The 26,119-nt window shown below is 66.5% G+C and overlaps 2 protein-coding genes across 4 annotated transcripts; both read left to right on the top strand.

Moving 5' to 3' along the window:
* Nucleotides 1–1,022: 1,022 nt before the first annotated feature.
* On the top strand, nt 1,023–20,715 carry CD81 (CD81 molecule). Its single transcript, XM_082844254.1, has 8 exons — nt 1,023–1,263; nt 12,713–12,827; nt 16,632–16,729; nt 17,519–17,593; nt 17,890–17,994; nt 19,348–19,449; nt 19,982–20,068; nt 20,158–20,715. The coding sequence occupies exons 1-8, from the start codon at nt 1,198–1,200 to the stop codon at nt 20,218–20,220; spliced, it is 711 nt and encodes a 236-aa protein (XP_082700380.1). The 5' UTR covers nt 1,023–1,197; the 3' UTR covers nt 20,221–20,715.
* A 1,553-nt stretch (nt 20,716–22,268) lies between these two features.
* On the top strand, nt 22,269–25,272 carry TSSC4 (tumor suppressing subtransferable candidate 4). Of its 3 annotated transcripts, none has more exons than XM_082844654.1 (4): nt 22,294–22,338; nt 22,913–23,053; nt 23,757–23,870; nt 24,027–25,272. In XM_082844654.1, exon 4 carries the CDS (start codon nt 24,049–24,051, stop codon nt 25,024–25,026), a length of 978 nt encoding a protein of 325 aa, XP_082700780.1. In that variant the 5' UTR covers nt 22,294–22,338; nt 22,913–23,053; nt 23,757–23,870; nt 24,027–24,048; the 3' UTR covers nt 25,027–25,272. The 3 variants fall into 3 exon arrangements, with proteins under 3 accessions (XP_082700779.1, XP_082700780.1, XP_082700778.1); XM_082844652.1 differs by having other exon boundaries at nt 22,913–23,074; XM_082844653.1 differs by lacking the exon at nt 22,913–23,053 and having other exon boundaries at nt 22,269–22,338.
* Nucleotides 25,273–26,119: the final 847 nt, after the last annotated feature.

The raw sequence follows: 26,119 nt of genomic DNA, 5'->3' as shown, positions 1-26,119 counted from the left end.
CTTACATACGCGTGAAGCCAAAACAAACTTTACAATAAGTCACCAAGGAAACTACAAAACTACCAGAGTCCCGATGAGTACGACCGCCCTGCTCCAGCCGCCCACTGCTACTGAAATTCAAACCACTGTACAGTGAGCAAAATGAAAACTTCAGTCCCCAGCGGTGGCACTGGCCACCTTGCAAGTGGTCAGTAGTCACTCGTGCCAGGGTTACCGCAGACGCAGAGCTCTCATCTCTCCAGCGGCACGTCACCTCGCTGTCACCTGGGGAGAAAGCTTGATGACTCGCCTCTCTGCCTCCTTAGCCCTCTGCCTCCTTAGCAGGAGTGTGGGGCCGGCCCCCTGCGGTACTGGCGCCACCAGGCTGTGCCTGAAATACACAACACCTGGAGGTTCCATAAGCGGCTTGGGCCTCTTGGACACAACCCTGGCCTGGGGGACACCCTGTCTGTGACCTTTCCAGCACAGACTCTTCCAACAGCCCTCAGGGACTCCCCCTTCCACGGGACAAGGGCTTGGCGGCCTAGGCTCGCCTTCCGGGACCTTCAGGCCAGGGCCGCATCAACCGCCACCCGGGTTCCTATCCCGGGAGCGCTGTGAACCAAGCGCGCTGCTATCTCGGCAGAGCTGGCGCCCGTGCATCACCTCCTCCGCGGGGCCTGCTACCATAGTCCCAGGCGCCTGAGGGAGGAGGGGAAGCAGTTTTCCCCGCCTGCAGGCCTTTCCTCCGGCGCGGCCCCTTAGGGGAATCCGAGCGCGCCTGCAGCCCAGGGACGCGTGCCGCGCCTGGCACTCTGTGCCCAGGCCCCGGGGTCCTGACTGCACCAGGTCTGACACCCCGATGTGTGTGAGCGAGGGGGGAAGGGACGTGCGTCCCGCCCCCCGGGGGCTGGGCTGGGGGCTGCGGCTGCTGCCTCTCCGCGCTCCGGCGGCAGGGTCGGGGGCGGGGCCTCGGGGGCGTGGCCTCTGCGCCTTATAAGTGACGGAGTGGGGCGCGCGCCCGGCCAGAAAGCGAGCGCGCAACGGTGGCAAGGACATAGGCGTGCTTCTCGGCCCGGCCTCCAGCGCCCTTCTTGCCCCCAGTCCGCGCGTCCCAGCCGCCCGCCAGGCCACCGGCTGCCGATCAGGCGCCCAGGCCCCGCGCCCGCCGCCCAGGACCGGCCCGCGACCCGCAGGCCGCCCGCCGCCCGCGCCGCCATGGGGGTGGAGGGCTGCACCAAGTGCATCAAGTACCTGCTCTTCGTCTTCAATTTCGTCTTCTGGGTGAGCCCGGAGCCGCGGGTGGGAGGGCGCTCCCCGAGCCTGGCAGGCCGCGCCCCGCTAGACCCTGACAAGGAGGCGCAACCGGGCCGCCAAGTTGCAGGGCCACCTGTGTGCGCCGAGCGCGTGGTGGGGGGTCCTAGGCCGGTGGGTCGCAGCGGTGGGGCTCGTCTGGGGCCGCCGTGCACCTCGAGGGTGGGGCGGGGGCCTCCAAGACGGGTTTCGGGCCTCTGCGCGTCGGGACCCCAGAGCCCCGCGGCCGGGCCGGGCCGTTTGGGAACCTGGGATCTGTTCCCGGTTGGTGATGGTGGTGGTGCGGTGGGTGCGCGCTCCGAACCCAGTACCCGGCCACTGCTTCAGCCCTCCTGGCCGCTGTTTCTGGGACCACCCTGCTTCGCGGGGACTGAGGGGCTCGAGGGCGGGGCTCCAGACGCCCCGCCCCCATGAGCTCATCGAGCCACCGCCCCTAGATGGGCGGCCCAGTGCGGTGGCGGGGGCGGGGGGCGGGGTGCGCACACTCTGCCAGAGTCTTGGGGACCGTCCACCCCATCCTGGGCCCAGTCCAGTTCACCCTCCTGCCTGCTGTCGCCACCCTGAGGGTCGTATGGGGGTCCGGGCCGGGGCGAAGCGCAGAGAGGAAGCGCCCTGGGCCCCGGGTGGCCCGCGTGCTGGGGTGCCTCCCCCCTGGTGCCCCCAGCTTGTGGAGCCCCATCTTCCTCCCCTCCTCACCCAGCCTGACCTTCCAGCCCGTCCTCCCCCTGGGGCGCCGTGGAGGCTGTGAGGGGCAAGGGGCTGGACGGGTGTTCTGAGTTGGCACACGCAGGGAGCCTGGAGACCTGGGGCTTCCGAACCCCAGGGGTGCCGGGGCTGGGTGGATGTCCAGGTCTGGGCTTGGGAGGCCGCTTTGGAAAGAGGAGCCCGCGGGTTGGACGTCTCAGGGTGCGGGAGGGTCTCCTGGGGTCTGTGGGCTGCTGGCCTGAGTTGTGTTTCCTCCTCAGTCTTCACTGCTGGCCTGTGACTGATGAAGCTGTGGCTTTTGTTTCCATTTCCTGTCAGTGTTGGAATTAGGGGGTGGAGATCTCCTGGCTCGGAGGGACCAGGAATGGTTGTCGGGAGCCCCTCTCACAGCTGTGTCCTGCGTCCCCTGCGTCCCCTGCGGTCCCCTGGGCAGAGTGACTCAGGCCCCTCCTGGCCCCTTCTTGCTTCTCTGCCACCCCAGGCTGCTCACCCCTTGTCACGGGACCAGGACAACGTCGGGTGGGTGCTTTCTTAAGTTGACACCGGGAGGGTAAACTTTTAAAATGTCTCCTGGAAAAGTATGTGGGCCTGGGGACATCTGTTTGCCATCTGGACGGCCAAGGGTCCCAGGGTGGACCTCGGGGCCCTGAGGTATTTGGGGTGGGGAGTGCAGGGACTGGACACGGAGTGGAGGTGTCACATTCTCCCTGCAGGGGCACTGGTGGGGGTCCTGTAGCCAGCAGCCTCTGCCCTGGGGGTGGGAGTGGTTAGGCCGTCAGGATGGGCCAGGGTGGGCCGGGCAGCCTTTGCTGAAGGGGTGGTCTTGGCAAGGGGTGTCACCGGGACACCCCTCTGCCAGCCCCTGAGCCTGTCTGTACCTGCAGAGCCTGGGAGAGCCCTGGTGGGAGGGGGAGGGGGGCAGAGGAAGGGGACTTAGCAGGAGTGGATTCTTGCCTTTGGACTGAGCGTAGGGGCGAGGTGAGTCCCTCCCACCTGCACAGCGTGAGAGGTCTCCAGGGCAGGCTCCCCCACCCCACCCCCAGCTCAGCCTGGGTACCTCTGGTCATTTCCCAGGCAGCAGGGGTGGAGGCCTGACACATCCCCACCCCCACCCTGGGCCACTTTGTGTTCGGGCTTAAGGAATTGTTTCTGAGGCCTCTCCCCTTCCCTCCCTCCCTGGGCATGCCCAGCAGGCCAGAGGAGCATTTGCTCCCAGGGGCAGCAAGGCCCCACGCACCCACGCTGGGCTGCCCCCTGTGGTGGGATGCCACGCTGAGTCAGGCTGGGGGGGGCGGGGGGGGCCTCTCTGTGCGTCCCCTCCCCCGCATCGCTTGGCCGAGAGCATGGTGCCGGGGTTTGGACCTCAGTGGAGTCTCCACCCTGCTGCTCTGCTCCTGGGCTTCCTCCCTGCTGAAGCGGGGGGTCCTTCCCCTGGGGTTGTTGTCGGATTAGTTCAGGAAATGGGTGTTGGGCATGGTGGCTGGTAGGGAAGACCGCATTCCTTGGCCAGTGTAGGCAGTGACGCCTGGGAGGCCCCCGCAGGATCCAGTGGGTGAGGGAGGGCTCCTGGTGCGCAGCCCCACCCACTCACCGTGCACCTGGCCACAGTGCAGTAAGGGGGCGCTGGGGGTGGGAGCTGGGTCAGGAGGTTGAGGACAGGGGTCTGGATTTGGATCTGGACTTATTTTTTTATTTTTTTTGGCTGTGTTGGGTCTTCATTGCCGTGCGCGGGCTTTCTCTGGTTGCGGTGCACGGGCTTCTCATTGCAGTGGCTTCTCTTGTCGTGAAGCACGGGCTCTAGGCTTGCAGGCTTCAGTAGTTGTGGCTCGCGGGCTCAGTAGTGTGGCTCACGGGCTCTAGAGCGCAGGCTCAGTAGTTGTGGCGCACGGGCTTAGTTGCTCCGTAGCACGTGGGATCTTCCCGGACCAGGGCTCGAACCCGTGTCCCCTGCATTGGCAGGCGGATTCTCAACCACTGCGCCACCAGGATCTGGGCAGGAACCAGTCCCTGGATCTGGGCACTTTTTAAAGTTTCATTTCAGAGAGTAAAGCCTTCCCCCGTGGGCGGCAGCGTCAGAGGCAGGCTGGCATGCTGTTTGAGAAGGAGCCGGTCACCGTGCACGCCCACACACACCAGCACACACACTTGCTGTCCCACCTCTCGGCGCCAGACCCCGGGGCCCAGGCTGTGTGCACTCAGCACGCCTGACCCCAGCCTGCTTTGGGGGCCCCTGGCCAGGCGGGCCCGGAGGTGTGAGGTGGGGACATGGCAGGAAGAGCAGCGGCCCAGCCCGAGCTGGGGAGACTGTGCAGATGCTCCCCCAAGGGCATGGAATTCCCGCGGGTGGGGTGGGCCCGGGAGCTTCCTGGCGAGGTGACTGGGGCTCGGCCCTGCTGCCGGAGCAGCTCAGGATGAGCAGAGGCGCCTGCCCCTGCTTCCCTGCTCGAGTGGGCGACCTGGGGCGACCTGGGGCGGGCGCACGCCCCGTGTGAGCCCTGCTCGCCTCATCTGTGAAATGGGTGTGATCGCAGCCTCTCCTCTGCAGGGGCAGCAGCAGTGGCCCCCCCTGGGACTGGCGACTCCTCCAGCCGGATGCAGTCAGGGCTTCCTTCCAGAGGTAGCGGGGGCCGTTCGGCCAGACCTGGCTGGGAGTGGGGCTGATGGGAAGCCCTGCTAACTGGCTTTAAATTCTTGCTTCCGGACAGCACATGGCTGCCTGTCACTTAGTGGTGCTGTCGCCTTCCTTCTCGGAGAGGGGATGTGACCCAGGCGGGCTCTGGCTGGGGGCAGGGATTTCCTGTTCCTGGTTTCAGTGGGAGGGCAGGTGAGCTCCCCTGGTGCCCCCGGGCATCTGGCTGCCACGCTCTGGGGAAACGGCCGTTGGGCCAGGGCCTGCTGAGAAGAGGAAATCTGTGGTCGGTGCACAGGACGGGCTGGCCCCAGGGAGAGTGTCTGGGCATTACGGGGTGCAGAGCTGGAGCCAGAGGCGGGGAGCCTGGGACCCTGGCCGGCTCGGCTCCAGTGCCCATGCGGTGCCCACCCTGTGGGGTTCCCTCCCCCACCCCCACCCCCAGCTCAGTGTGCCTCCAGAAATTGAGTTCACCCCAATCCCTAACTCATACTGCTTCCAAGTCCAGACAGGGAGATGGGCCCCCCAAAGCGCCCCCCTCGCATATAATCTACCCCCCCCACCCCCCGCCTTCACTTCAGCGCCTGAAATCCCATGACAGGGAAGAGCCATGAAAATCAATAAGGTGTAGAGTCCGGACACCCGTGGGAGGGGCAGACGTCACCTTTGCACTTGTGCAGCGTTTTGGAGAGGGCCCCAGGTAGGGGTGGGGGAGAAATGTGAGGACCCTGGCTCTGCCCGCCCCCCGAGACGCAGGCCGGGCCCGCAGCCAGGGCTGGGGGTTTCGCCTTGGAGGCAGCACGGCCCCGTGCCGGGACTCCTCACGCTGCGTGGAGCACCAAGCTCACGTCAAATCGGCCCTTTCCAGGTGTCCGGCAGGTGTGGTGTGACCCGCCTCTGGACTTCGGTGCCCCTCCCCCGCCCCCACACTTTGTACCGGCCTAAGTACTGCTTCACGCAAGACCACCTGGGGCTCTAGGTGGGCCCCCAGGTGCTGGGGGAATCCCCACAGGCGGGCAGGGGTCCTGGCCCCAGGGGTGGCCGATCAGCTGGCAGTAGGTCTCCCTTCGCTGGCCGGCCAGCAGCGCGTGGTCGCAGGGGTGCCTGTTGGTGCGTAGCCGCCCTCCCTGGGCTCGAGGGCTGCGGGGCTCGGCGGGCAGGGAGGCACCTTAGCGCTGGCGCTCGGTGCGTGGTGAGGGAGGGCGCTGAGGGCAGGGTGGTCGAGAGCCCGGTCATGGGGGTCCGGACGCCACAGAGGCCTGGGGAGCGGGCAGCCCCCTTGCCCCCTTCTTTGAAGCCATGCCCCTTCTAACTTTGGAAGGTTAGTGCTGCCCCTGCCCGCAATTACTGGGGTAACAGGATGATTGTGGAGGAGGTGAAGGACGGGAAGCTGGGACCATGCGGAGTGGGGGGCTGGGCGGCCCCCTGGCATCCCGTGCCGTCACACGGGAGTCTTCTGTTCCAGCTCCCACACGCAGGCCGGCCTGGGTCATAACTCTCCCTCGGGGAATGTCTAACGGCGCCCTGTAACCCGCCTTAGCTGTCACGTCACCTGCAGCTGGGCGTTTAGTCTGGTACCCAGCAGCCGGCTCCTGGCGGGGATGTGGAGGTCAGGCCGTGACCCCGGGGCTGCAGGGGAGCAGAAGGGAGGGCCTCGGGCCGCCCGCCTTCCTGGTCTCCAGCCCCAGGTGCTGGGAGGCCTGAGCCCCAGAGCTTGATGGCATTGGTCTCGGGGGTGCTCGGCGGGTTTGGGAAGCACCCTGTGCAGTCCTGCCCGCCCCCGGAGCTCACGGGGAGTCTCGTCTCACACGGGCCAGGCCCTCTCTGCTCCCCATCCCAGGGGCTCGGCCACCCGCCTGCTGGACGGACAGTCTTCCCCTCTGTCCCCGAGATAACGGCTCGGATGCACACGAAGTCCCGCTCCCCTGTGCCAGGCGGGCACTGGGCTGGAGCCATGCCCTTTGCCTCCAGCTGGCCCACTGGAGCGATAAGGAGACCGAGGTCCCGAGTGCCCACACGAGGAAGTGGTGGAGGCAGACTGGAAACCAGGGCCGGTCCTTCAACCACTGTGGTTTGTGGCCTGCACAGCTCCAGGCAGGGGCCAGGGCATCGCTAAGGGTGGGGGGCTGTGCCTGGGGTTGTGCGGGGAGCACGTGGCGGCCAGAGAACCCGGCCTGCCCCGGGGCCCCTCCACTCACCTCTGGCCCCTGCCTGGGCCCACCCACCTCCTGTCTTCCGCCCAGTGTTTCCCCAGCCTACCCAGACCCTCCTTGTCTGATGTGTACGCCCCGCTGCAGCCCCTCGAGTGCCCTTTGCTGGCAGGTGGCTGGGACGTCTGTGTCCACATGCCCCTCGCTGCAGGGGCTGAGGGGACACAGGGACATCCCACAGGAGGGGCCCTTTCAGCCAGTGGGGTGGGTGTAGGGCCGGGGAGCAGGCCGCTTCCCGGCCTCCCCGCCTGCGGTGGGTGGTAGGTAGGCTCGGGGACAGGCCCAGGAAGCAGGCGGGCCCTGCGGGTTCCCAAGGCGCACTCCGCTGTGCCCAGAGAGGTGGCAGGGTGTCCTCGGGGGCCTGCACTCCCCTCCTGGCGACAAGGGGCTCCTGCACCCCGCAGCTGGCAGGGCCCAGGAGGGCCAGTGTCCTCTTCCGCCCCCGTGGCTATTCTTAGAGGCCAGTCCAGGCGGCTTCCTGATGTCGAGGGGCCTGGAGGGTAGTTTCCGCTTCCTGGCTGAGGCGAGGGTCCCTGCTCCTCTCTCTGTACTTCCTTCCCGCCTTGAGCTGGGTGGCTGTGTTCCCGGAGGGCACAACAGGGCTGTAGGGTCGCTGCCCACCCCCCCGGGAAGGCTGAGTCGGGCCCCACATCACCCTGTTCTCATGGTGGGTGGAGATGGAGGGTCAGCCTCCAGGGACCCAGGTCCCTGCCCAGCCCAAGGGTGGTGCCCTTTGCCCCCACTGACCCTCCACATCCCATCCTCAAAGGGTCTTTGCTGCACCTCTTTCCTCTGACTTATCCCGGTGTCTGCAAGGGCGTTTCCTGCCTGTGGCCTTCACTGCCCTCCTGGGGAGGGTCTCCAGGCCCCCAGGACCTCCTGGTTGCCGAGCTGCATGGGCACCTCGTGGCACACCTTCCCAGCAAGAGTGTGCTCCCCTTGCGCTGGCGGGTTAGGGAGCAGAGCGGCTCAGAGCCAAGGCCCTTCCCGGGTCACGACGGAGCTGCCCCTTCTATCATCTGTCTCTGAGAGCATCAGAGCTGCTAAGTAAGGGAGCACGTTGATGCGTGGGTGTCCCTGTCACTCCTGGAATACGTGGGCAGGACTTGGGGTGACCACTGGGCCAGCACGTGTGGGTGGGGAGGGATGGAAGACAGATCCCAGCTCAGCTCCCACCCAGGGCCTGGCAGGAGCCGGGGCGGGGGACAGGCGGGGGGAAGGTTGCCCCAGGCCTGCCCGGGCAGCACCCACTCCTACGCCCTTTCAGCTGCTTCTTGGAAATGCAGACAGGCCGGGCAGGAACCCAGTGTACTTGGCAGCCCCCTTCCCCCCCCTTTTAGTTGACGCTATTATTTATTAATTCTCAGAAAGGAGGAAGAAAGAAACAGAAACTGCATCTTTCATAGGATTACAGACAGTCCGTGCCGTCCCCTGGTGTGGAACCCTTCAGTAATCCCAACAGGTTAGGGGCTCCTTCCTGAGCCGCTCGCCAGACCCACCCAAGCAGGAGCATCTCAGGACGCAGGAGCATCTCAGGACGCGGGAGCATCTCAGGATGCAGGAGCAGGTGGCAGCGGCACTTCCGCCAGGCCAGCTAGCAGGAGAGGGGGAGGGGGAGAGTGGAGATGTGTCAGACTCTGCCACTGAGCAGCCTGCCTGGAAACTGCTGAGGGTCTCACGGTGACCACCGCGCTGTCGAACGCTGTGCACAGTGGCATCATCTGAGCGCCCTGCGTAGGTCAGCTTGTGTACTTTTATTTTATTTTTATTTTTTGAATTTTATTTTTTATACAGCAGGTTCTTATTAGTTATCTGTTTTATACACATCAGCGTATACATGTCAATCCCAATCTCCAAATTCATTCCCCCACCCCCTGCCGCTTTCCCCCCTTGGTGTCCATACGTTTGTTCTCTACGTCTGTGTCTCTATTTCTGCCTTGCAAACCCTTTCATCTGTACCATTTTTCTAGGTTCCACATATATGTGTTATTATACGATATTTGTTTTTTTTTTTGGACTTACTTCACTCTGTATGACAGTCTCTAGATCCATCCACGTCTCTGCAAATGACCCAATTTCGTTCCCTTTTATGGCTGAGTAATATTCCATTGTATATATGTGCCACATCTTTTCAGCTTGTGTACTTTTAGTTCCTCGTCATACACACAAGGATATTGGAGGCACAAAGGTGCCGAGACGGTCCTGAGATGACCCAGTAGCCAGAGGCTCTGAGGGCCCTTGGCTGCCACATTCTGATTCCCACCGAGTGTGAGGACTAAGTGCTTTCCATTGTCTGGACTCCGTTTTACAGCGGGCATAAGTGTTCCTTCGTTTATCCAGTCCCTTTTTTGACCCTAAAACCTCAGTCTTGTGGACAAGACTTCAGCGTTTCCAAATGCTTGCTGTTGGCAGCTGGAAGCCTGGGGGTCCTCACCTTGGCGGACGGTTGGCATGAAGACAGCAGGCTGGATCCTTTGGGACCAGAAGAAACATTTACCCCTAAAGGCTTTGCTGCTTAGAAGTTCAGTGGACGGGGATTGGGGTGTGTGGGGTTTTTTAAACAGCTTTGTTTGACATAGCATCAACTGCACGTTTAAAATGTACAACTTGGTAGGTTTTGACGTCAGGAGGCACCTGTGAGACCTAGAGGGTGGTCCACCAGGAGAGTGAATGTATCCGTCACCCACAGAGGTGTCCCCGGGGCCTTGGGATCCCTCCTCCCCATCCCAGGCCACCCGCCGGCCTGTCGTCTGTGCCCGTGATCGGCATTTCCTGTACTTTTTATGTGGACGGAATCGGAAGGTGGTGGTTTTCCTCTTGGTCTGGGACGGCGGGGGTATCTGGAGATTCACCCTGGTGGTTGTGTCAGGAGTTCCAGGAGTTTCTTCCCTTCCCCTGCTGGTGGGCATCCACCCACTCACCGCTTGAAGGGCACTGGGTTGTCCCCGGTTTGAGGCTGTTACCAGGAAAGCTGCTAGCACGTTTGTGTGGGCACGAGCTTCCACCCCCTGGGGCAGTACTGGGGGTGCAGGGGCTGGGCGCGTGGCGGGTGGAGGGGAGGTGGGGTCCTCGTCCTGTGTCCCCGCTGCTCCCCACCCTCGCCTGGGGGTCTCCTCACTTCAGCCCATCCCATAGGTGCTTGGGGGTGTCTCACTGTGGTTTAATTTGCATCTCCCTGCGACCAATGACTCTGCGTCTTTCCATGCGTTTATTTGCTGTGCACATGTCTTCTTTGGCGAAGTGTCCAATTTTTTTTTCTTTTGCCCGTTTTTTAAAAATCGGTTGTTTGTTTTCTTGTCATTAGAGTATTGCAAGTTCTTTATAGATTTTGGATACGGGTCCTTTGTTAGCCATTTGCAAGCCCCAGTCCGTGGGTTCTCTTTTGAAGAGCAGGCTTCTTTCAGACATCTGCCGCTTCTGGGACCCCTGCCCTGCCCTGGGCACCCCCTCCCTGCAGAGGCACGGGTCCACCCCACCCTCTGCCTTTTCTCATGGCCTGGGTGGGGGGATTCGGGGGGGATTCGCAGTGCTGCCTTTCCCCTTCCTCTGTAGGTGACCTTAGGTGAATGCCCATCCCAGCCCCCGAAACTGGGGGTGGCCACTGCCACCATTGCCTTCATCCAGGCCCACCCCAGCGGGTCTGTGCGGGGCCTGGAATGACTGAGGACCAGCTGAGGAGGGTACACTTAAGCGCCAGGCTCTCCCCTGCTTGGAGGCGGGACTGCCTTCCCTGTTCACCCTTCAGGAGGTGGGCTGGAGCCACAGGGGAGTCTGGAGGCTGCTGTCCCCCCTCTGCCCCTGCCCCCCGCACATCCTGGGGTCTGCAGTGGAAAGCCCTTCCCGAGACAGGAGAGATGGGGACTTTGCCTGCCACCCCACGGTTAGCATCTGGGTGCTGGGATAAGCATTACCCTCACAGCATTTGTTAGGACCAAGTGCCCTAGATGGGCTTGTCCCCTTGGCTTCTGGGGTGAGGGGCTGCATGGGGAAGATGGGAGTGGTCCCAGCCCAGCCAGGGGGGCGGGAGGTGCACTCCACGCTCAGCTCTCCTTACCGACAGGGCTACTGAGGCTGAGTCAGGGCTTGGGGCCAGGCCTCTGTGACTGCAAAGGAGGCCCAGGACAGGGCTCCCCCTGCCCCACCCGCTCCGTCCTGGAACGTCTCACAAAGCGGTCTCTGGACCACAGTTTCAAAACAGAATAAGTGGCGGTTTCTAGCCAGAGTTACCGCGGCAACCCTCAGCCTCACCACCGCTGCCCGCCTGCCCAGGAGCTGCAGACGCCTGCCCAGGAGCTGCAGAGGGCAGCCAGAGGAGCGGGACTCCCTCTGGAGCCTACCTGCCCTATCCCCGCCCTCCCCCTCCCCTGTCCCCGCCCTCCCCCCATCCCCATCCTCCCCCTCCCCCTGCCCCTTCCCCGGGCCTCCCACCCGCTTGTGGGTGTGACAGACACCAGAAGACAGACACCAGAAGCAGCCACGGGACGCGGGGAGTTCGGCACTGCCCTTCCAGTGGTGTGCAGGGGGGGCCCGGGGGCCCCGGAGGGACCCTGTCGGCCCCGCTGCATGTGCTCTGGGAAGGGGGAAAGCAAGTGTGTTGCCCTGGGTGTGGGGCGTGGAGTCCCTAGTTGAACGTTTGGAAGAGGGGGTCAGAGAGGGTGCCGTCCCGCCCTCGGAGGGGCGGTGTCGACAGCACCACCTTCGGGGTCAGCCCGGCTGCTGCCAGGCGCCAGCGGTCCCCAGCCGTCCCCACCAGCCTCATCGTCCACGGAGCCCAGCGTAGGAGGGCCTGGGCTGGGGCCGCGGGGCTCCTGGCCTCCCCGTCCCCCATCAGCGCCCTAGCGTCACCTGCCTGGAGATCCCTGGAGATCCCTGGAGATGCTTGGGGCTTTCCGTGGGGCAGCCCCTGGTGCTGGGGCTTCGAGTCTCACGCTCTGCTGAGCCTGTCTCGGGGCCGCGCTCCCTGGCCAGGGCCTTGGGGACAGGCACTGGGCCAGCCAGGTGGTCTTCTTGGGGTCCGCTTTTCGGTTTCTCTTCCTCATTGGACACGTAGCTGACAGTCTGTGTCGGAGCGGGTGCTTGTAGCTCCGGGGACAGTTACTGCCTCGGGGAGCAGCCCAGGGAGGAGGCTGGGGTGCGGGGGCCAGCTTGCCTGGCTGGGTCAGATGCTCAGGCGTGGGCCTGCTGGGCCCGGTCTGGGCTCACCCTCAAGGACAGACCCCACCTAGCCCTGAGCCACCGTGCTCGCAGGGGCAAGAGTCAGCCGGAAGCCCGCGGCCCCCGTGCCAGGCTCTGAGCGGAGCCCCCTCTCCTGCCGCCGCTCAGCGCAGCCTCTGCCCTGCGGTCTCTCTGGCGGGCACCGCGGGCTCCCTTGCTCTCCCGGCAGTTTGCCATCTCCGTGATGGCAGGGAGTTACCCACAAAGCCCCGGCCCTGTGGCTTCCCGGCTGCCACCGGCCCCAGCAGCCTCTGCCATCCACACCAGGGCCCCCGGGGCATCGAGTGCCCACCCCCTCCTCAGAGAAGTACTTGTTGTCTGTCTGAATGCAGATTAACCAGGTGTCCATCTTATCTGGTAACCTGTCTGGGAGTCTCACTCCAGTGGTGCTGGCGGGAGGGTTGGGGACCAGCCACACGGTCCCCCATGCCCAGGTCCCCCGGGGCATCTTGACAACCAAGGCAGCAAATCAGACATTTGGAGCCAGCAGCAGCCCAGACCCCGGGGCTAGTGAGTCCTGCCTGGAGGGAAGCCCTTCACGCAGACCCAGCGGACAGGAGGGTTCGGCACCCTCCTCTGTGTGTGTGTAGTGTGGTGGATTCACGCTCACCACTGCTGGGCTCTGGGCCACGAGTGACACCATGCCCTGCTCTTTCCGCAGCTGGCTGGAGGTGTGATCCTAGGCGTGGCCCTGTGGCTTCGCCATGACCCTCAGACCACCAACCTCCTCTACCTGGAGCTCGGAGACAGGCCTGCACCCAACACCTTCTACGTAGGTAAGTGGCAGAGGACGGGCTGAGGACCCCGGCTAGCTCTGGGCTGGGGGCCGGCAGGAACGGGCCACTGGGGTGTGTGATCATAAGCTCAGTGAGGCCTCAGACAGGCTGTCAGGGAGGGCTTCCAAGGAGGGCTTCCAGGAGGAAGCAGGGGCTGAGCCAGCTCAGCGGGGCTGGCTTCTTGCTGGGGCAGGGAGGAGGCCAGCCAGGAAGGGCTCTTCCGGCCAGAGGGTGAGACGGAGCCAGAGAGCAGGTGGGGTTATGTCAGCCTGGGGGCCTCGAGGGTCCCCTCTGGAGTTGGTGCAGTGCCTGCCTGGGCGGGGGGTGCTCCCAGGGAGAGCTGGAACTGGGGGCGGGGTGTGTGTGTGTGGCTTTTTGGGACCCCACCCGATCACCTTGGGGGGGGGCGGAGCAGGAGAGCAGCAGCTGGGTGGGGCGGGGGCAGAGGGGTGTTCGGCAGGCCCGGCACAGGGGCGCTGCTGGGCAGCACAGAGGTCCCTTCCAGCGGGGGACCAGGAGTGGCGTGGCGCTCAGACTGGGCCGCGCCTGCCCCCTTCCCCTGCGCTCCCCTGTGTCATATGGTGGGTGTTTCGGGGAGGCTTCCTGGGAGGGTGGGGCTGGAGCCCAGAGCCCCCGGGGAAGGAGACTCGGGGCCTGCATGCCTCAGCCCTGCAGCCACACCTATAGCCGCCATGTTAGGCTGAGAGTCTGCCTCCTGGGCGCCCGTGGTGGCCCCTTCGGGGCATCCGTCAGGCTGAGGGTGGGGGGCTTGGGCCAGCGGTCCCCGGGGTGGGGGTGGGAGTGCCGGAGGAGCGACGGAGGGGCGGGAGGGGAGAAGGGGTGCCCCCCGCCTCCTGCTGGGCCCCCTCCCCCCATCAGGGAAGGTGGGGTCTGGCCCTTGTGGAGCTGTGGGAGTGTTTGTTGAGATGCTTCTGTTCTTTAAAGGACTGGCTCCTGGGCCGGCCCCTCTCGCTCCCACAGGCGAGCAGCAGGGCAGGGAACCTTCAGGGCTCAGGGCGCCCTGAGGGGCCAGCAGCCACCCTGGGTCACATGCTTGACCCTCGGGTGGGAGTGGCCCACACACTCACCTCCCGCCCCGGGGCCGTGGGGGGTGCCTGCCCCCTCCCTGCCCGTGGCCCTCTGGGCCATAGCTGGGAGGGCTGGGTTCCGGGGGCCATGGATGGGGGTCGGAGACCGGAGCCTGGGGTTCTGGCGGTGGGGCTCCCGGGGCCAGCCGTCCCGGGGAGGGTCCCGAGCCCTCTTCCGCAGGTTCCTGGGCTCCCCCCGCGCTGTGGGGCCCCTCACAGGTTTGAGTCTCAGGAGCAGAGGGTGAGTCTGCCTCCCGAGAGGGCACAAGGGGTCCGTGACCCGGGGCCCCCGCACACGCACCAGGCCCCCTCAGAAGCAAGGCAGTCAGCAGGGCCCACACGTCTGAGGACGCGGGAGTGTCCTCTGGGCCCTCGAGTCTGAGGACGCGGGAGTCCTCTGGGCCCTCGAGTCTGAGGACGCGGGAGTGTCCTCTGGGCCCTCGAGTCTGAGGACGCGGGAGTGTCCTCTGGGCCCTCGAGTCTGAGGACGCGGGAGTGTCCTCTGGGCCCTTGAGTCTGAGGACGCAGGAGTGTCCTCTGGGCCCTCGAGGGGTGTTTGTCTCCTGCGGGGCTCCTCCCAGGCCTCTCCTTTCCCTCTCAGAGCCGCCGCAGGGGTCTGAGCCAGCCTGTGGCCGGGCCTTCTGTCCCAATGTGGGCAGGGCTGCTGCCATCTCTCCGTCCCCCTCTCTGGGACCTTGGGTGCAGTGGGCGTGGGCTCTGCCGGTGGCAGAGTTGAACCGGCCCCAGGGCGAGCAGTCTGGGAAGGGGTCCCTCCCAAATTGCTGGGGCCAGGGCCGCCAGCCTTGTGGCTGGGGCAGCTCCTGCTGTCAGCCCAGCGTCCGGCCCAGGAGGCAGGAGAGGAGCTGAGAGCTCCCCTGCTTCAGGCCAGGATGGGGCAAGAGCGGCGACGGGCTGCAGGCTTGGGTTAGGGACACAGTCCAGGGCGGCGTGCAGACGTCTGGGGGGACCTTGGCGGGAGAATGGAGGCGGCGGGGCTGTGCGCAGGCTCTGGCGGGGAAGGGGTCCCACGGGAGAGGCTCGTCGAGGGCAAGGCTGGTGTTGGAGCAGATGTCCCCCCGGTCCACTCACTGGGGGCCGCACGTCACCTGGGGCCTGACCCTGGCTTCTCCTGGCTCTGGAGAATCCTGCCCTTGGGGAAGCAGTGTTAGCTGCGGGGCCACCCGGCAGGCTGGGTGCCAGGCCCTGGACCTTCTGCTCTGTCCCCATGGGCGGGGGCCTCTCAGAGCCCCTCTGGCCACAGAGTTCCTGCCCACCCAGGGCCGGCCTTCCGGAGCCTCTTGCTGGCTCTGATGCAGACTGGGCCTGCCAGGGAGCTGGGGGAGCAGACGTGGGCCCTGACAAGAGCTGTCTGTCCAGTGCCAGGCAGCGGGGGAGGGTGAGCTGGGCTGGCTTAGCACCCCAGGCAATGCTGCAGGGCCCAGGGGGGTCCCGGACCTCACTGACCAGAACCAGGCCGAGGGCTCTAGGTGGAAACCCGGCACCGTGGGGGGCTTGGGGCTGGGCCTGGGGGGGGTGGTCAGGTACCGCCTCTGGGTCTCCCAGCCTCTCGCAGGACCCTCCAGAGCCCGGAACGCCAAGGTGCCCCTCCCTGGCGCCCTATGCCATCTCGCTGAACCTCAGGTAGTGATGTGGGGATGGGGTCTCAGGACCTGAGCAGAGGACACCTGGCTCAAGGGTGCTGTGCCCGAGTGAGGAGCCCCCGAGGGCAGGCCTGGCGGGAGGCTCCGTCTGTCCAGAGGGGAGGCCCCGGGCGTTTTCTGAGCCCAGCAGTGGGTCCTGGCCCCCAGGCTCCTTCTCCAAAGCCTGGCCAGGCAGGGGCGACAGGCCCTTGGCACCGGAGCCCTGGGACCCATTGTCCTAGCACTGTGCAGGGGGCTTGGGCTGCCTGCCCGCCGCATAACCATGGTGACTGGGGGGTGGGCCCAGGTCTGCTGGTAGGACTAGGGTTGTGGGAGGTCCTTGGAGAGACGTGGTCCGTGTTTCAAGGGGCACGGGCCCCACCTGGGTGAACTGTGGACGCAGAGAAGGGCCGCATGACCAGCAGTGGGTGCTGGGCAGGCCAGGGGGGCAGACTGACCCCGCGTACCATCCTTGAGCTGTCCCAGCCGCCAGGCCTCTGCGTCCAGCAGGCTCCAGCCCCCGGGGTCAGGGCCTCAGAAGCCGGGCAGAGCCCCCTCCTCCGAGCAGAGCAGCCGGACTCGGCCCCCGTCTGAGAGGGCACAGTGAAGTGGAGTCGCCAGACCCCTGGGCTCGCCTCCACCCCGCCCCACGGGCCAGTAGCTGGGTCCTCTGCACCAAGACGGGGGTGGTCCTCCACGATGCCCCCAAATCCCGGAGACTGCGGGAACCAGAGAGCGTCCGGGTTGTGGCGTCGCACTGAGTTCTCTGAACACTCACCACGGGCCGTTCGGTCCTGGCCTCGGCAACGCCAGTCTCCACCCACGTCACAGAGGAGGAAACAGGCCTGGAGAGGGGCCCACAAGGCCCCGCCGGGCTGCCAAGCCCTTGCAGCTCCTCTCCAAGCCTCCAGGCATCTGCTGTCTTCCCAGCAGGGCGGGCGTCAGCGCCTCGTGGCCCCTCCGGAGGCCTGAGCAGTGGGGTGTGTGTACGCAGCCGGGGAGGAGGGCTTCCGGGGGCATCTGTCCTGCCTCTTTGGGGTGTCAGGGCGCTGAGGGCAGCCGTCTCTCCCCTGCAGGCATCTACATCCTCATTGCCGTGGGTGCTGTGATGATGTTTGTCGGGTTCCTGGGCTGCTACGGAGCCATCCAGGAGTCCCAGTGCTTGCTGGGGACGGTAAGGCCCTGGGCCGGGGCCAGGCTGAGGGTGAGGGCTGCGGGGCCGGCCGGGGGCAGAACCGGGGGCAGAACCGGGAGCTCCGGTGGAGACAGAACGCCTTCAGTCCCCGACGTGGAGCCTGGTGCCCGCCCTGGCCAGTCTGACCCTGCAGACCTCCCCCAGAATGCCAGCTCTCCGGTTTCCCCATTCGGGTCTCAAATCCCTCCGAGGTGGACTGCCGTTACGTCTAGTTCTTTGTCTAGTTCCTACTGAGTTCCAAAGTTGCGTTTTCTCTTTCTTCCTTAAAAAAAGCCACAGATATAATAGGGAGTGAGTCCCAGTCCCAGAGCCAGCCTCAGGTGCCCCTAGGCATGTCACCCACCGAAGGGAAGTGGAGGCCTGGCTGTGCTGCCCAGGGCCTGGCGTCTGGGAGACGTGGGCTGCAGGAGGCTGTGCCTGTGTCTCCGGTGGGCGAGCCCAGGCACACCACGGCGACACCCTTCCCGTGGGCTTTGCCTCCCTGCCCTTTCCGACCCGCCCAGAACCAACCATGTCCTCCCCTCCCACACCCACCCCATCCTGTGGAGCCTGGTCCCTCGGGGTTGATGAGAACATTGGCATCTCGCTGCCGGGCCGAGTCCTAGATTCTGCTTCTCGGCCCCACGCCTCTCATCCCGTCGGGTCCTGGGTGGGTGGATACCATCGGCCACCCCGCTCATGCCGGCCGGTCACTGGGGCCTCAGGAAGGCCCGGGCCCTCTCTGGCCAGCTCTGACCTGCCCTCTCCGCCATCCCCTCCCCTTTTCAGTTCTTCACCTGCCTGGTGATCCTCTTCGCCTGTGAAGTGGCCGCCGGCATCTGGGGTTTTGTCAACAAGGACCAGGTGAGGCAGCGTCCGTGGGGAGGGGCAGGGGGGCTGCTGGTGGGGAGGGGGAAGGGGCTCGGGCTGCGGGGGAGGGGTCGGACTGCAGGGTGCTTTGGGAGGGCTCTTCCCGGTAGGAAGCCCACAGAGGGCTTTCTGGAAGAGGCAGCATAGCGACCGAGTGGAAGGCAGGGTCACCTTCTCTAGGGCTCAGTGGCGGGCAGGTCTGTCCTGGGAGTGATACCCTCCGGGAGAGCCAGGTGAGGGCACGTCTCGGGGGGGCAGTCCTGCTGTGCTGTGACCGCCTCCCTCCCCAGATCGCCAAGGACGTGAAGCAGTTCTACGACCAGGCCTTGCAGCAGGCCATAATGGACGACGACGCCAACAATGCGAAGGCTGTGGTGAAGACCTTCCACGAGACGGTACGGGGGGGCCGGGGGGAGGTGGGGAGGGCGTCCATGGGGGCCGGGGAGGGCGTCCAGAGGGGCCGGGGGACTGGGGGAGAGGCGGGGACCGGGGAGGGCATCCAGAGGGGCCGGGGGACTGGGGGAGAGGCGGGGACCGGGGAAGGTGTCCAGAGGGGCCGGCGGACCAGGGGAGAGGCGGGGGCCGGGGGGGGCATCCAGGGGGGCCAGCGGACCAGGGGAGAGGCGGGGGCCGGGGAGGGCATCCAGGGGGGCCAGCGGACCAGGGGAGAGGCGGGAGCCGGGGGGGGCGTCCAGGGGGGCCGGGGGACCAGGGGAGAGGCGGGGGCCGGGGGGGGCATCCAGGGGGGCCGGGGGACTGGGGGAGAGGCGGGGACCGGGGAGGGTGTCCAGAGGGGCCGGCGGACCAGGGGAGAGGCGGGGGCCGGGGGGGGCATCCAGGGGGGCCAGCGGACCAGGGGAGAGGCGGGGGCCGGGGAGGGCATCCAGGGGGGCCAGCGGACCAGGGGAGAGGCGGGGGCCGGGGGAGGGCGTCCAGGGGGGCCGGGGGACCGGGGGAGAGGCGGGGGCCGGGGGGGGCGTCCAGGGGGGCCGGGGGACTGGGGGAGAGGCGGGGACCGGGGAGGGTGTCCAGAGGGGCCGGCGGACCAGGGGAGAGGCGGGGGCCGGGGGGGGCATCCAGGGGGGCCAGCGGACCAGGGGAGAGGCGGGGGCCGGGGAGGGCATCCAGGGGGACCAGCGGACCAGGGGAGAGGCGGGAGCCGGGGGGGGCGTCCAGGGGGGCCGGGGGACCGGGGGAGAGGCGGGGGCCGGGGGGGGGCGTCCAGGGGGGCCGGGGGACCGGGGGAGAGGCGGGGGCCGGGGGGGGCGTCCAGGGGGGCCGGGGGACCAGGGGAGAGGCGGGAGCCGGGGGGGCATCCAGGGGGGCCAGCGGACCAGGGGAGAGGCGGGAGCCGGGGGGGGCATCCAGGGGGGCCAGCGGACCAGGGGAGAGGCGGGGGCCGGGGGAGAGGCGGGGGCCGGGGGGGGCGTCCAGGGGCCTGCGGTTTTGTCCTCTCAGTGAGACCTCAGCCAGGAGCGGGAGGGGCATTGGAACCTGGGGAGATTCTGAGGGACCTAGGGGTCCCTGGTGGGAACTAGATGAGCCAAGGCAGATGGGGTGCAGGGGTCTCTGCGCAGCACAGCTAAGTGGGAGGAGGGGGCGGAGTGGGCCCCCGGGGCTCCGTTCTCCCCCTGGAGGGGACCCGCCCAGCTCCCCGCCCCCACGCCTGGCCGGCGCAGCTCCTGGGGCCTCTGTAGCCTGCGGGCCACGTGTCCAGGGCTGACGGCGGGCGCCCTCCATCTCTGCAGCTTAACTGCTGTGGCTCCAACGCGCTGACCACAGTGACCACCTCTGTGTTCAAGAACAGCCTGTGTCCCTCGAGCGGCAACGTCATCAGTAACTTGCTAAAGGTGTGTGGTGATGGGTGGGGCCTCCCAGGGTGGGGCGGGGCCTGCCTGCTCCCCCATTTGGCTGCCACCCCTGGTGGGTCCTGGGCGGTGGCTGGCCCTCTCGGGGCTTCTGCTGGCAAGGGCAAGGACATGGCCATACTGGGCAGTGCTGTGGTTGGAGTTGGGGCTGCTCTGCCTGGGGGCCGAGGCCAAATTTTTGCTGCCGGCCGGCCCATGAGGAGGCGAGTCTCTGGCCCAGGTTCCCGGTGGGGGAGCCCTCTGAACCTGGCATGGAGGCGCCCTGGCCTCCCGGGTCAGCCCCGTCGCAGTGGTGCTTCCCAATCTCTTGAGTGCAAGAGGGCGCACACGGCACACTCGCCATTTCCGCGTTTGAGGTAAAAGCTGGCAGAGACTAGGCCCTGTTCGCGCCTCTGCCGAGGGCCTGGGGGGCAGGGCTGTGCCCCTCTGTGCTCCTGCTGCAATGACCCTGGGCCACGGCCTCGCCGGGGGCTGGGGACGGGCACCTCTGAACGCCGTCTGGCCGCCCCCGCAGGAGGACTGCCACGGGAAGATCGACGAGCTCTTCTCGGGGAAGCTGTACCTCATCGGCATCGCCGCCATCGTGGTGGCTGTGATCATGGTGAGTGGGGCGGGCCGGGCATCTGCCAGGGTCCCCCCGCGGGTCTCCGGGCGCTGACCCACCTGCCCGCCCCCACGCCCTTCTCCCAGATCTTCGAGATGATCCTGAGCATGGTGCTTTGCTGTGGCATCCGGAGCAGCTCGGTGTACTGAGGCCGAGGCCGCAGGGAGGGCCGCTGAGCGACCCGGACACTTCTGAGAAGGGGCCGTCACCACCTGTGTATATAACCTCCTGGTATCACTGCTACACTTATCAGCCTTTTTACTTTTGAGGTTTTGTTCTTGTCCTGAAGTTCCCTGTTGCTTTCGGGGCTGATGTCACCTGTAGGTGGCACGTGAGTGGCCTTGGGGACTGCAGGGCAGGGGCCCCCTCTGCTTTTGGGGCTGCTCGGGGGTTCTGCTTGCTCAGCCGGGCCTCTCCTCGGGGCCACGAAGGGCCGTCCGGCCAAGCTGCACCCTCCTACCCACCTGTCCCCACGGGTGGCACACGCTCAGCCTTTTTTAATCCTTGTTCCTTTCCGGCCACCTGTCTCTAGAGCCGCGTCCACGAGCAGCCTTATGCCTTCAACGCACCTCTCCTTTCTAACGCGTCACCTTCGATTGTAATTACATCCTGAAAGTCATTCAATAAAGAAGGAAAAATCAGGCATGCTACCACGATGTCCGGCCCCTTCCTGTGCCCATGGTGTCTGAGACCCAGGGGCAGCCCGAGGAGCCTGGCGCAGGCGGTGCTCAGCTCTTTGGACCTCGCTGGGCCCAGGCTGTGCTGCCGACCCTGTTGGCGGGTGTCTGTGGGGCGCCCAGAAGGACTCCGCGGAGGGAGTGCCCCTTTGTTGGGCCTTGTGCCACCTGGAGCAGCCTCCACCCCCATTCCTTGTGCACCACTGCCCAGCAGGGTCTGTGCGGGGCAGGCAGGCGGCCCAAGAATGTGGTACAGGATGTGGGGCCCCTGCAAGACTCCCCGCCCTCCTGAGGGCCAGCCCAGGAGGATGGCCACACTGCTCCCTCCCAAGGTCTGAGGGGCTCTTCTCCGACCTAGCTGCTTGCAGACGTCCCGTCATGGGGCTGGGTGCCCACATCTTGCAGGGGCTGGAGGGCAAGGCCTCAGCCACTACCTGGGGGAGCCTACCTGGCCCACCACCGTGGACTGAGGCCCAGCCACCTCTTCTTGACCTCTTGAGACAAGTCCCTGGCTGGGATTCATACATCAAGGGCTCCCTGGGGCCTCCTTGGGGGGCTGATTTTGGAAACTAACCCCAGCCCTGCATTGGGGGTCACAGGGCCTCAGCGGGCCTGCCCTTCCACAGTCCAGGGGGGTGCTGGTGGGTTGGGAAAACTGGATGGCCCAAGGAACCAGCTCCTTTTTACTTCTCCCTGTGCTGCGAAGCCCTGGGAACATCCTGGCCGAGGCCTGGGTGTCACCCCTGCTAGCTGCGGTGTGAACTAGCTGCCTTCTGTGGCCTGGACTCCGCGTTCCTGGTGAGGCCCTGCATGGGGGTGGCGTTAGGGATGATCAGAACGGGCCCTGTTTCCTCTCTGGGTCCCTGGGCTAGGCCGCAGCATGGCCTGAACCCTGGATTCCAGGGCTGCAGCCCTGGGCGAGGGAGCGCGCTCTGGCCGTCCAGCAGGCGAGGCGCCAGCAGGGAAAGGGCGCCGGCCGCCTGGGCTCCGGGCCGAGGTACGTGCGGCCCGTCCAGGGGAGACTGGGATCTGCCCTGCGCTTCCGGGCAGAAATAACCAGCCAGGCCATCGACCATCGGCAGGAATAGGTAAGGCCGCCTCTCCCAGGAGGGCTGCCCCACGGCGGGCCCCGGCAGTTGGGAGGTCGGCACGCCCCGCTGCCCGGCTCCCGGGACCCACGAGGGCGTGGCCGGCCGCTCTAGGCCAGGACCGGAAGTGCCCGGGAACAGCGCCGCACGCGTCGATGCACTTCCGGTCCTCGCGGTTTCCGGCAAGCGGCGCTGCGGCCCCGGGAACGCGGCGCTGGCCGTTAGCCCTCGGGCATCCTGGGAGTCGTAGTTCGGCCTCCCAGCCTCCCTCCTGGCCTTAGTCAATTCCGGTCTCTTCGCGAGAGAGCGCCGTTTCCGGGAGGGAAGACAGCGAATGCGCAGAGGCCACACTCCCGATAGGCCTCGGGAGTAGCGGCCCAGTGACTTGTGGGAAATGTAGTTCTTCAGGCGCGGAAGCCGCGGCCCTCGGCCGGCAGAGGACTCAGTTTCCCAGAGGGCCGAGCGCGGTGCAAGATGGAGGCAGCCAGGCCGCGGTGAGCCGGTAGGTTTGTGGTGGGGAGGACGGCGCTGGTGGGCTGTCGGGCTTCGGGAGTCTGCTGTCCGCAGTCTGCTACGCCGAGCAGGGAGGCCCTCGTGAGGCCCGGACCCTTGGCCCATCCACCCGAGTTGGCCCCAGAACTTAAGCCCCCGACACGGAGAACCTGTTGGGCACGGGCCGAGGCCCTGGGCGCGTGGAGTGGAGAAAGTCAAGGGTCCGCCTCCCAGGGGAGCGAGACAACCGGCAAAGAAGCCAGTGTTCTCTGGGACCTGGCCTGCCCGGATTCCGGCCCTGAGAAAACCCCGCTTCCGAGCCCCCCAGGCCCTCAGCCTGTACTCAGTTCTGCCCTGCGCTGAGCTTGGGAAGTTCTCAGAGAACTCAGAGATGCAGGCCCCGCATTCCCTGTCTTGGGGCGCGATCCCCGTCTCCCCACGGCGTGTCCCACTCACCACGGGCGTTCCCGCGATTCCAGGGGACGGGGTTGCAAATTTAGGAAGCCGGAGTCCGGTTTGAACTCCAGCTTTGCCTGCAACGTACTGTATGACGGGCAACTCCTTCCCCGCTCCGGTCCTGCCAGCTCTAAAACAGACACCATTGGCGTTTACTTCGTGTCCCCTTTCCTGGAGTTGTGCCTTCATTTTGGGAGTCACGCGAGGCCCAGAGGAATGGAGATCTTGCCTGTGTTTGACCTGGTGCCGGGCACTCAGAGACACTGCAGGTCTGCCTGGCCTGGTCCTCGGTGGGTGCACGAGCAAGGGGTCACCCTGGGCCAGGGAGGCTTGGTGGGAAGAGGGAGTTGGTGGACGGATGTCTGTGCGGAGGGTGAGACTGGGCTGTCCTCTGAGCCTGGAGACAAGCTTCAGGGTGCCTGGTGACACTGGAACACTAACCAGGTGCTGGCAGCACTTCTCTGCTCAGCTGGGAAAGTGAGGGGTGTGCGGAGGCGCATAGGACAAATGCCCCAGGAGCTGTGGGGCTGGCCTCTGCGGAGCAAGGCCGCTCCGGCTTCCTGGGCGCTTGACCCGCAGATGCCAAGGATGTGTCTGCAGACTCGTCTGGAGCTCCAGGGCATCTCGCAGCGGTCAGGAGCACACCTCCTCCCCACGGAGCAGGCAGGCGCCCCGGCCTTTGTGGAGTACCCGCTGCCTGCCACGCAGCGTGCTTGGCTGGGAGAAGGAGTGCAGAGCAGAGGTCGCTCTCGGCCCTGGGTTCAAGCCCCCGCCCCCCCTGCAGCAGGCCTCCTAGTGGCTTTAGTCAGACTGGCTGGAGAGGATTGAATGAGGTGACACGTCAGAAGGACCAGCTCCTGGGCCTGGCTGTGTCAGGGGCTCTGTAAACCCAGGCCCACTCCCGGGGTGGCGGCTCCACTCCTGCATGTCTGCCGTCTGGTCTGAGGGCTGCCTCTCCCTCCCTGCCCTCAGCCAGCCACTGAGCCACTGAGCAGAGCCGTGCCTGGCGGGGGCCGTTGCGACCAAGAACCTTCTCCAGCGCTCGGCCCACCAGCCGTCCAGCACAGGCGCCCAGCAGCCAGGGAGGTAAGAGGAGGGCTTTCGGGGCGGGGGACCTGGCCGCTCCTCCTTGGACCCAGCTCTTGCTGCTGACCCTTCCCCGGGGTGGTGGGTCTGCAGGAGGGACTTGTTCTGAGCTTGGGTTGTCTCCAGTGACCGACTCCCTGGGCTGCTTTGGTGCAGGTGTGGCGTGGCTGGGGGACGCATGGCTGAGGCAGGGGACGGCCAGCACTCGGTTGGCTCCGGGGGTGCCGCTCTGTCTCCCGACCCCGTCTGCCTCAGCGACTCGGACTCCGACCTCAGCCTGCTCGACGATGCTGAAGTGGAAGCTCTGTCTCCCGGGGGGCTGCCCGGGGAGGCCCTGGGGGATTCGGGCCCCGATGAGCCCCCCTCGCCCCCCAGGAGCTTCGCCACAGCGGCGGTGCAGCCCTTCCACCTGAGAGGCACGAGCCCCACCTTCTCCCAGCGCAGCCACGACATCTTCGGCGGCCTGGAGCGGGCAGCCAGGCGGGCTCCCCCCTCTGCGGCCCCAGCCGGCCCTGGCGACAGTGGGGGCTTCCGGCAGCCGCTGACACTCTCCAGCCGGCCTCCAGCCGGGGGCCCGAGCAGGGCCACTCAGAATCCCGCTCCCCTGAGGGTGCCCCCCGTTCCTGACTACGTGGCCCACCCCGAGCGCTGGACCAAGTACAGCCTGGAGGGTGTGGCTGAGGCCAGCAAACAGAGCAACCGGGCCGCCGCCCTGGCCTTCCTGGGCCCCCAGAGCCTGGCCGCCCCCAGCGGCTACGTGCCCTCCTTCAACCAGGACCCCTCTAGCTGTGGGGAGGGCCGGCTCATCTTCTCCAAACCGGTCCGAACCGGCGAGGCCCGGCTTGAGAAGAGGAGGGTCCCGAGGAAGGCAGGGGAGCCGGGTGGGAGCCCCCGCGGGATCCCGGGGGCAGCGGGGGGCGAGGGCCCCGTGGAGCTGGCCCACCTGGCCAGGCCCGGGAGCCCGGAGGCCGAGGAGTGGAGCAGACCCCGGGGGCGCCTGCAGGAGGTGGGTGCACCCGAGGGGGAGGCCCTCGCGGGGTCTGGGGCCAGCGCCCTGCCAGGGGAGGCGGTGGGCTTCCACAGCAGCAGGAAGCGGAGCAGGGACCACTTCCGGAGCAAGGACAGCAGCCCCGAGGCCCCAGGCGCGGACGTCTGAGCCGGGAGACCGCCTGGCCGCCTGCCTGCCCTGGCCGAGCTGGAGGGACGGCCACCACTGTCCCCCCGGGGTGGCTTCAGGGGCGGAGCAGGCCCGGGGCCCCACCCCCAGGGAAGGGAGCCAGCGGGCTGCCTGTGGGTGGCACCAGCGGCCAGGGCAGAGACCTTGCTGAGGGTGTGGGCCAGGGGTTGGCGGAAACCCTGACTCACCCCGTGCCCAGGGGCACAGTAAAGGCTCTGGGTGTTCCTCAGTCTCCGTGTCTCTTTGTCAGCCCCCCTCCGCCTGGGACTGTGGCCAGGGCCCCCTCTTCCCTCCAGACACCCCATCACCCTGTTCCCACATTGGAGCCTCCCAGCTTAGCGTCAGGGGGCTCTGAAGGTTTCTAAATCAAGCCTGTGTTCCTCAGTGGCACATCTTCCCAGCCTAGCTGAGGTGACCCCCTCCTCAGTCCAGAGCAAGAGGTGGACACCCCAGACCCGTCCAGAGGTGGGCTCACGGCTGTTGGTGTGCAGCCCCTGCCTCCAACATATTCCTGAGACCCCAGGAAGCGGCCAGCTGAGCGGGCGCCGTCTCCAGCCCTGGCCAAGCTCACCCTTGACTCTGTCCTACTCAGGCTGTGTGACGACGACCGGTGTCCTGGGACAGTGTCGCCAGGACTGCGGAGCTGCTGTGCAGGGCGATGAGGAGGGTCCCCAGAGGGTGCTGGGGAGGTAGCCAGGAGTGGGCGTGGCTCTCCTGTGACCGCACTTGGGGTTGGCCAGCCCATCGTGCTGCTGAGCCCCGGGCCTGGCCCTGCCCCTGCTGCCCTTACCCCAGGGCTCCAGGTCCCTAAGGGAAGGAGAGACCGGCCTGGCTGGCCACGCAGCTGGGACAAGCTCAGGGGCCCAGGCCCCATCCCTGCAGGGCAGGAAGTCCCTCTCCCCCCGCAGTGCTTTACTGACCGCCTGACACCTCCCAGACGCCCCCCAGGGTCCACTCTCATGTGGGGCTGCAGCCCAAGGTGTGGGTGTACTTCCCAGGCTCCATTTAAGATAAAGCAGCTTTGGGGGCGGGTCCTCTTGGGGAGGTGACCCGCAGCCGCTGCCCAGGCTGG

This window comes from Leucopleurus acutus (assembly GCF_964270905.1).
Source record: "Leucopleurus acutus genome assembly, chromosome: 8".
Classification (NCBI taxonomy): Eukaryota; Metazoa; Chordata; class Mammalia; order Artiodactyla; family Delphinidae; genus Leucopleurus; species Leucopleurus acutus.
The sequence above is the reverse complement of the archived record's forward strand: the minus strand, read 5'-3'. Positions and strand labels throughout refer to the sequence as shown.